Source organism: Macadamia integrifolia, chromosome 6 (genome assembly GCF_013358625.1).
Source record: "Macadamia integrifolia cultivar HAES 741 chromosome 6, SCU_Mint_v3, whole genome shotgun sequence".
Lineage (NCBI taxonomy): Eukaryota > Viridiplantae > Streptophyta > Magnoliopsida > Proteales > Proteaceae > Macadamia > Macadamia integrifolia.
Window position 1 is genome coordinate 19,819,547 of NC_056562.1, and position 10,382 is coordinate 19,829,928.

General features: G+C 39.1%; 1 protein-coding gene across 1 annotated transcript; it reads left to right on the top strand.

Annotated features, from left to right (window-relative positions):
* Nucleotides 1–8,685: 8,685 nt before the first annotated feature.
* LOC122082107 lies at nucleotides 8,686–9,522 on the top strand. Its single transcript, XM_042649594.1, has 3 exons — nucleotides 8,686–8,928; nucleotides 9,103–9,236; nucleotides 9,300–9,522. Exons 1-3 carry the CDS (start codon nucleotides 8,686–8,688, stop codon nucleotides 9,520–9,522), a joined length of 600 nt encoding a protein of 199 aa, XP_042505528.1.
* The last annotated feature ends 860 nt before the right edge of the window (nucleotides 9,523–10,382 follow it).

The window sequence follows — 10,382 nt, forward strand, 5'->3', positions numbered from 1 at the left end:
AGAAAGGGGTAGCATTTTCCTTGAGGTTCATGCCCCCCACCACTTACGTCCACTTCCTCTACTGTGTCGTATTCTCCTAAATAAGAAAGAGAATTAAAAAATAACAATAAAAAAAAAATAAAAAAAGGAAATTTTCTTGGTATCGATAGCAATGGCAGCCACTGTTGCTGCTAGGGTTGCTGCCTGAGTACTGTGATATGAGTTCAAGGTCGCGGATGAAGGTCTGCTGCTGCTAACAGTTATACTCACCTAGCTAGAGTCCCGGATGAAGATCTGGTGTGGAGCTATGCGACGCAGCTGCTACCTTCTGCTACTAATGGTAGACTCGCCCAACTAAGGTCGCCGCTGAGCTGATTGTGAGAGAGAGCATGTAAGGGTTTAGAAGAAGATGATGAAATGGACTCTTTTTTAGAGTTTAAGTATAAGGGTAAAAAGGTCATTTCTCATTTTCAGTTAATGGTGTTACAAATTAGGGGTGCGGTGGATATTATTTTTATTTTTGAGAGTCACTAAGTTATTTTCGATTTTAGGGGTGATACCAGATAATTTCTCCTTAATTAAATTCTTGAGATTCCAAGGTAGGAGAGTCTATTGGTCTATTGTATAATAGATAGAAACAACATCATTTGAATTATTAATGGAGAGAATCACTATAAAGTATGGTTTGTCGATGCGTGAATGTTGGCTTTGGTGTGGATTTCATAAACAAAGATTCCTGTTCAACCCATAGCTTCTGGGTGCCTTATTTCTTATAGGTCTCATTATTATTCCTTGAATCATTAATTTACAAACAAATCACATGATCTACGCCACTCTAAAGTCAAAATAAATAGACCAATCCCTCTGATACAAATTCAAGTGTAGTCTAAGAAGATGGAAGATTCTTTCTGGATCTCATCAAAGACATTGCCATCCGTAGCTGAGTCATTGAATAGAATTCTTCTCCAACAGAGACTAGATGCTTCCACTTCAACTTTTTCCTTTTCTTCTTCTAATTGTTTAAACAAAATTTTTTTTTTTGGAATTCTAACTCTCATTTTCCCATAGAGAGTTAGCATTGATTGCTCAATTATATTTGTGAACCCTTCGTTTATTAGAACTCCATGGTTATAATCTATGCTAGAAAAACAAAATGTAGTATAGTTCATAAGTAGTCATCTCATTTTCCGTGTCTAGTGCCATTGGCATTAATTGTATAATTTAGTTAGGGACACAAAAGCAAATGACACAGTGGGCAGGGCTTCCAATGTTGTGAGGAAACCTAGAAAGACCTAATGAAATGTTTAGTTTGTGTGTCTTCCTCTAGGTAGACTCTAAATTTTTATTTTATTTTTTCTTTTTCCCATGGAGATCCCAATGCATGTAATCCCATAGATTTCAATCTTGAGGTATTAATATTGCAAGAAGGAACATATCTTAATGGATCAGGTTTTTCTTTTAATAACGATTAAGGGGACCGTGGCCTTTGAATGAACTGAAAAGAGTATTATCAATTTTATCTAACAAAAGATGTTTTAAAACCCTAAGATAGTGACTGAACCTAAACTAAGGCTGTAGAAAAAACTTTCTCCTAACCTATATGAGGATTTTATATATGGACAACCACTGGTTTCAGATAGATAGAGTCTAACTGCTTTTGTGAAGGGCACTGGAGCATCATATATATTGCAAAATAGAGGGTGTCCACTTATTAATGAAAGATAAGGCTACACCCAAATCACTATACTTCTCTCTACAAGACTGGTCCTGATTCCGAATGAATGGTGCATGACAAGGAATGATTTAATGAAAGTGGCCCTTTAGAGCAATATGTTGGAATCTCTTCTTGATAGGTGGGTCTCACCATGTTTGAAAATGGGGTTATGTGGAAAACCCTATTATCAATGATAAAACCCTAATGTAGTAAGGTGTTGAGCTTACTGTACGTAGAGGCTTTTGACTGTCAGTTGATGAGGAAGTCAGGAAGAAAGGGGGGCGCCCATGAAATGTTGGCTATGAGGGTGTACATAGAAATGGGTGAGGGAAAAGGAAATTTATTATTTCTTTTTTTTTGAAAGAAAGAAAGTCACCCAAAAATAGGTGACACTTACCGATGCCTGTGGACATGTTAAAGGCATTAAAAGCTTTGTCTCTTCTTTCCAAGAGCCTATAAAGATGCTTCTTTATGTGGAAAGGTATCTAGTACGTTGCCATCTACTAGATTGAGGTGGTCTCTACTGTTTATCTCACAAGATCCAGCAAATGGACGGTTCCTAAATGCTAGAAGCAAGACTGAGCAATCTATGGTGATGAAAGCTGGACTCACTTATTTGAGTGGTGCAGGTTCTTTTCTCTGTGCCAGTTTGTATGAATAATTATTGGGTAAGTGTTTGGTGAATATGGTTTCTATGCATGTGTGAGAATTCAATGGGAGTATATAAGGAAGTATTTATAAATATATCATTTTCTATTTTTTGGAGGTGGGTTGATTATTTCACCCCATTTACATGCCTAGACGCAAGGATCACACTCCACAAAAAAACATAACCTATTTCTCACAGTTCTAAATGGCAAAGGATCAGGTCGATTTGCAGTACATTTAGTTGGACCAGATGTCAAATTGGTTTGGTGTAAGTTCCCTTTTTCTGATGGTTAAATAGTTGGTGTTGACAAGCATTATAATTTAGGATTGAGTTTCTTTAAGGCCAATGAGACTCTATTCACTGAGCCGACTTTAGATAGCATCGGGTAAACCCTAGGATGGAATGATAAACCTCAACTCGTGGTGAAAAAAATACTCTCCTAACTAAGCCAAAAATGAAGTCATAAGCTCATACGACATCAAAGTGATGAAAACCCACCTCAATCCTCGTCTAAACTAATTTCAACGGATATGGCCACACCACTCTCTCTCTCTCTCTCTCTCTCTCGAAATATATATATATATATATATATATGGACATAATATAGACAGGTGTTTCCACGGTGACCAAAAGAAATTGGGCCAGGAAAGTGATTGAACAGTCTAATCCATTTAATTGATGAGTTTATTATTGCTAACCTTGGAGAGAAAACTACTAACTACCAGCTAGAACCTTAAATCCTGATTATTTAATCAATTTAATCCAAGGAAAAGGAAACTTGAAAAGGTCGTACTAAACCCATCCTCCACAGTAGGGGACGGATAGGTCACCCTTATACTCTGATCCATTATTGCTCTTATTTTTTTAACGTCTGAAAAGGAAATTTCAGAATACATAAGACACTCCATAAATGGTCCAATGGAATCATATTCAATAGTAGTTAAGAGAAAAGGATCACACAAACAAGGAAGGAAAGTGAGATATCCATGAATGAGTCATAAGCCCCGTTTGGTTGACAGACAAGAAGGGTCCCTATAATTATAACAGTTTTTTATTTCCATCCCACTATTTTTCTTTAAAAAAAAAAAAAAGGTTAAATCTTACAAACTACAAATACATATTTCAGACAAAGAAAAGTAATTAGGCTGTTTGCCTATGAATATTCTTAGAAATAGCCCACATTTATTTTCCCTGTGGAGAGAATGACACTATTTTCTAGTGTACCATAAGATGAGACCATTCAGGTTGGCTACATGTGCAGTGCCATTGTCACATCAGCTATACAACCTACCATATTATGGGTTATTCGCATTTCTAACCCCACTCCCCATCTTAGATTCTTGATTATTCAAATTCTTCAAGTCTCTGAATGTGTGATACTTGTACACTTTAAAATTCAACCGTCATAGAAATTTTTTGGAATTCAAACCACTCTAATGTCTCTTTACCTGAAAATCATTAAATCTTGAAACCAAGAAGGGTATTTTTTTTTTATTGTCCTATCCTGGCACAATAATAGAAAATTCAATTACATAATTTCAAAATATGGTCTCTCTCTCTCTCTACCTCCCCTTTTGTCTTTGGGTGTGTGTCTTGTGGCACTAGAGTTCATATTTGGCAAATTGTTAAATCATTTGATATCTATGTAAGACCACCCTTGGTGAATTAGTTCCCCATTCTTAAATGGCACATCATTGGGATTCTATGTAACACCGTTAGTGGTAGTATGTCTTGTGATTTAATGGTATATTTTCTTGAATTCTATGCGGTGAGCAACAACGAACTTGGTACGAGCCGTAAACTCGGATGTTTGAAGTTCGACTCCCATTAAGCACACCTTGAGCCATTCACATGGGGGTGTTTAATGCTCTTCACTGCTTTCAGTGAAAGTTGAATGATTCTCATTCAACCTCGGTATGACCCGGTCCATGTGGTTGTGAGGTCAGTATGGACCCGTGGGACTAGTCAGGCCGAAGGCTTGGATACCCATCGTTAGAAAAAAAAAAAAAAATGATATCTAACAAGTGGCATTTAAAATTGCTAACAAATGGTATTAACAATTGGTATGATCTCACATTAACAAGTAGGTGCTATGTAAGGCCAATGTTTACAACAATTCATTCAGCATAATGCAAAAAAGGGAGAAATGCACTAAAAAATGAGAGAAATCAAAACAACTTGTATAAGTTATTTAATCCACCACCTATAAATTTATCCCTGTATTATTCTCATATCCATGCTTGTAAAATATTAATAGTAGAATATTTATCCTTGATGATGTACTAATTGAAAAATGAGAGTTTGGTCTAACGGTAATGGTATGAATGTTGCGACCTGATGGTCGAAACAGTTTTTCGACATTCTCGGGATAAGGCTGTGTAATTCTCTCCCCTGGATCTTGCACATGCGGGAACCTCATGCATCGGATACGCCTTTTTATGTACTAATTGAGGGGGTGCTTTTGATGAAGCTTCCACCATCATCATAGTGTTTCCATCACCAAGACAGCGAGAATAATATTATATCGACAATAGGGTCCATACCTCATGTTTTGGTGATGAAACCAATTTTGGTTGATGGTTATTGGCATTACTAATATGTATACATATGAAAGGGTTAATCAATCCATGAATATTTTGGCATCAAATAGGAGTATCATTGAGTAAGCAAACATTATGCATCAAAAGCGATGAAAGTCTCAAAGATTCAGTGGAAAGCTTCGCCAAATACCTAATCTTATCATAAGACAAAGAAACCAAGTCTTGGAAGCATCAAGAAGAAGAAGACGACACCATTAGAACGAGAATTTTATCTATTATTTGTGAATATTTGTAATCCTTTGTTGTATTTAATTTAATTGCTCGAAGGTTGTCAGAAGGATTTAACAGAGAGAGTTTTGTTCACTGATTAGATACATACAAAATAAACTACCATAAAACCCATGCAATGCTTGGGAGTTTGAGAAAGAAAAAATTCTTACGAGAGAGAGAGAGAGAGAGAGAGAGAGATATGAGGCATCCACATCAAATTGCTAAGAAGAAAATGATGCAAAAGCTTACAGTAAATCCATTGACAAGTAAAATGTTCTGGAGCATAAAAAAATAAAAAATAAAAAAAATAAAAGTTTTGGAGACCAGAGAGTAGAATAATTATTACCAGAATGAAAGTATTTATAACACTTTTTCCATTTCCTCTTCTCTCTAGGACATGGTTTGAGGAATCGGATTACTGATCCTGATTTTTAGTCAATACCATACATTTGAATCCGTATAGACAGAGGGCAAAATGGTAAAAAGAATGATTTTTAAATTGAAACCAAAGGTATTTTTATCCAATTTAAATACTATCTCAACAGTATCCCCTTTCGGGGGTGGGAGCCTCCGGCATGGGTAAAATTGTGTGTGCCTGTTTGCAATGCAGGACCCCGTGATGATGGCTGGACCAATGCAGCAAGGAGAGAGGATAAGGCGATGAGAAGACGGGAGAATTCTGATAGTAGCTTCTTGTCATTCCTGCCGACAAGGATTCTGTTCTTTCTTTGTTTTCTTTTAGGTAGGCCCCAAAGAGGGTTGAGTTCTTGTTCTTCGATTTTTTCAACTCAGTAATGCTTAATCACTTGATTTTTTAAATGCAACTTCTGTGTGCGTATGAAGATTTTTTCTTTTTCTTTTATTATTATTATTATTATTATTTTCGTTTTATTAATTTTTTTCTTTTTAAAGAAATGTAAGATTGTCTTCAGCGTGGAGGAGAAGTAATGTAAAAGTTAGGGGGCAGATAATCAGGTTCCTGAGATGGTCCGCTGGTTTTGACGTATACGAGAAGCATGTCTTATCAAAACTGGTGTGGATTCGTTTCCCTGACCTGCCTCTGGAGTATTGGTACCGACGTATCATGTTGCTCTGGATAGGAGAACACAGAGCGCGGAGTTGGGAAACTTCGCTAGAGTTCAAGTGGAGATGGAGATAAATGGGGAGAGATTAGAAGAAATACAAGTAGGGCGGTTTAAACCTGGAGCACGAGGTTTTTTGGTTTAAGCAAGCCATCGTTTACGAGGACGGAATGACAAGATGTGGTTAATGCAAAAAGCTCGGGCACCTTGTCCATGACTATAGGGAGAAGAAGGCAAGGGACGCGAACAAAGACGCCGAGGTGAGAGGAGGAATACCAGGGGCTGTTTATGTCCATGAAAGAGGCCATGATGGGAGGAATTCCGGCATGGAGGCGAAGGCCCAGGCGGTGGAAAGGAGGGAGTCCTCAAATGGTAGGAATCCATCTCACGATGGGAATGGATTTCCTACCATGTTGAGACGTCCTTCACTGGAAGGTATTTCAAACACACAAGGAAACTTGGTGGGATTGAATGAAGAGACGACACATGGAGGGTTGGAGATTGTCCTTCCCTTAATACAAGAAACTGATTTGGTTACCAACTCTGCAGCGGCGGTTGAGAATGAGACAATGAGGGAAGGTTAATGGAGGGGCTGAACGACTCTCACATTGGATCGGCGGATGGATCTGGGTATGGGTCCGACCCGTCTATCGATGAGGTGGAGGGGCTACAAGAGAGTCTCGCTGCACATGGCAAGGAGGCTTAGAACCTTGCAAGGCGCTCTCTACATGCCTGCTACTCAAGTTAGAGAAGGGGCGGTATACATACACCATCATGACAGTGTGGATGAAGATAATACATCAAGAGAGGAGGTGCTCAGCTTGGTGAATCACAGAAAGAAAAAGAAAGGAACCACAAACGATATGGGGCCAGGAAGTCTGGCTGAGTTATTGCATCAAAAAAAGTAAAGAATGAAAGTCCTCTACTGGAATATTAGAGGTATGAAGAAGGCAGTGGCTAAACTTACTTTGGGGAATATTCTGAAAGACAATCATCCAGACATCGTATGAATTGCAAAGCCGATGGTTGAGGTCAGTTCCCATCCCAAATTATTCTTTAAGAAATTGGGATATGATGTGAATTTTATTCATAATAGTAGAATAGATAAGGTGCCGAATTTGTGGCTTATGTGGAAAAGAGGCATAAAAAATCCAGTGATCCTGTCTGCGTCAGATCAACACATTACCATCTCCTTTGATTGGCTCTAGAAGGCAATCTTTAGATCAGTAGTTCATGCGAGTTGCTTTCGAGCTATAAGAAGAGAGCTATCGGCTAATTTGGTAGCTTCAGCTTCAGGGCCTAGCTCTCCGTGGCTTGTGATTGGAGACTCCAATGCAACCCTGGTGTCGTATGAGAAGAGAGGTCTTGGGGCCTTCAATACGGGTTTTGCAGTAGAGTTTGGTGCTATGGTGGACACTTGTGATCTGATGCAATTGCCCTCTCAGGGAAGAAAATTCACTTGGACCAATAATAGAAAGAGAGGTAATGTCTCGACTGTGCATGATAGGAGCTTTTGTTCTAATGCCTGGGTTGAATTTTTTCAACAGGTTCTTCCAAGAATTGGGTCTGATCATGCCCCAATTCTTGTCAACTCTATGCCAGGGTGGAAGCCGAATAATTGCCCCTTCAGGTTTCATAGACACTGGGTAGAGCACAGTGATTTTTTACAGGTTGTTAGGGAATCTTGAACGGGTTGGATAGCAAGCAACAATTTATATAGGGTCGCTCATAAACTCAAAAGACTCAAGGGTGACCTGAAGCATTGGGCAAGGCATGCTTTTCCAAATTTTAATGTGGAGCTCAAGGAGGTCAAAAAGCAGATGGAGGTGATCCAGCAGAGCATTGAAGAAAAAGGCTTGGATGATGCTTTATTCGCTTATGAGACAGATGCTAAGACAAGTTATCTAAAAGCTATGGAGAACTATGAGAAGATGTGGGCTGAAAAGTCGAGAATCCGCTGGAAGAAGCTTGGCGATAGGTGTACCAAATTCTTCCATCTATCTGCAAAGATGCAAAGAATAAAAAACACAATTAGAAGCTTAAAGTTGGGGAATGGTTCGGTGATCTCTGAGAGAGGCAACCTGGAGCAATATGTGGTTGAGTGTTGAGAGATTCCACAAAAGGGTTCCATTGGCTGATCATTCTTAGCTTCTGAACTGCATTCCTTGTGAGCTGGAGGACTGTGATAGAAGAAGTATGGATAGGTTACCTTCTGATATGGAGATCAAAGAGGCGATATTGTCCCTTGATCCTGCTAGCTCTCCAGCGCTAGACGGGTTCCCTGGTGAGTTTTATAAACACTGCTGGGAACTTATAGTGTACGATGTCTGCAAAGCAATTTGTAGTTTTTTCAGCATTGGGTATATGCCCTAGGGGATCAACAATAATTTCATTTCACTAATTCCTAAGGCTGATGGGGCTGATGCCTTAGATAAATTTTGACCTATGTGCATGGGAAATTTCCTCTGCAAGATAATCACGAAGGTTCTTGCTCTGAGATTGTTAGTCTACCTCCCGAGATTGACCTCTAATGAGCAAGGGGCTTTTCAAAAGGGGGAAATTATCCACACTAATATAAACTTGGCTTCAGAGCTGGCAAATATGATGCCTGCAATGACAAGAGGTGGAGGAATGGGTATCAAAATTGATATCAAGAAGGCATTTGACACCATTGACTGGGAAATTTTAGTCTCTGTAATGAGGAAATTTGGTTTCCTTGACATCTAGATTGGTTGGATTAATCAAATGTTGCACTCTACAAAAATCTCCATTTTGCTGAACAATAGTCCTATTGGATACTTCGGTGTTGAAAGGGGTTTGTGGCAAGGAGATCCATTATCTCTCCTTCTGTTTATTTTGGCTGAGGAGGTTCTGTCTAGAGGTCTAAATGATCTTATCAGGGAGAAGAAGATTAAGGCTTTGCATGGCCCTCGTGGGGTTCAGCCCCCAGGGCATATGATGTTCATAGATGACATTTTTATCATCACCAATGCATCAATAAGGTATGTTAGGAACCTTAAATCCTTCCTAACTATGTATAAAGATTATTTTGGCCAATGTATTAGCTTGGAGAAGAGCAAGTTGTCTATGGAAAATATCCCTGCAGCTAGAAAGCAGACTATAGGATTCGAACTGGGTATTCCTATTTACAGTATGCCTACAAAATATTTGGGGGTAGAGATTTTCAAAGGCAAAGTCAAGAAGGAGGCTCTTCTCCCTGTTATGGACAATGTGAAAGCTAGGCTATCGGGTTGGAAGGGAGATTACTCTCTATGGCTGGTAGAGTAGAACTTGTTAGGGTTGTGGTGGTTGGTATACCCATGCATAGCTTCTCTGTGTACTGGTGGCAGTCTTGAATGATCAAGACTATGAAGAAGTGGATCAGAAACTTCATCTGGATAGGGGATGAGGACATGTCCAAGGCCATTACTGTGAGTTGGGATCAATGTTGTAAACCGAAGGCAGAGGGCGGTCTTGGTTTGAGAAGATTGAGAGACGTCAATGAATCCATGCTGTCAAAGGAAATTTGGAAGACTAAACATAATGCTAAACCTGCTTACAAATTCATGCATGCAAGATTCATTAAAGAAGACGGATCTCTGAGGAAAGGCTACAAGTCTTTGTCAATCTGGTTGGGATTGAGAAAAATGTTGGATTTTATGGCCTCGAAGGAAAGATGGATTGTAGGGAATGGAAGGAAAATAATTTTCTTAAAGGACAGGTGGTTGAGCTCTGAGCCCATTGTTGAGCTAATTGAGCTTTAGGCTGATCATTCTGAAGCTTTTAACAGTAAAGTGGATAGATTCATAGATAATTTTGATTAGCATTTCCCTGAAGCTACATCAATTCCTATGAATGAAATAATTCACAAAGCTATGGAAATACCCCTGCTCAGGTATGAGTGTGAAGATTTATGTGTGTGGAGTCCCAACCCAAATGGGGAATTCATAGTTAAATCGGCTTGGAATCACATTAGGTGAAAAAAGGAGGTTGTTGAATGGGAGACGCTAATTTAGGGTAAGCACCTGCAACCTCAGCTATCCATACTTGGGTGTCGGATTATACATGCGAAGCTACCCACAGACGGGGCGGTAATGAAGAAAGGTGTTAATATGGCATCTAGATGTGATTTGTGCAGGTGCTCGATT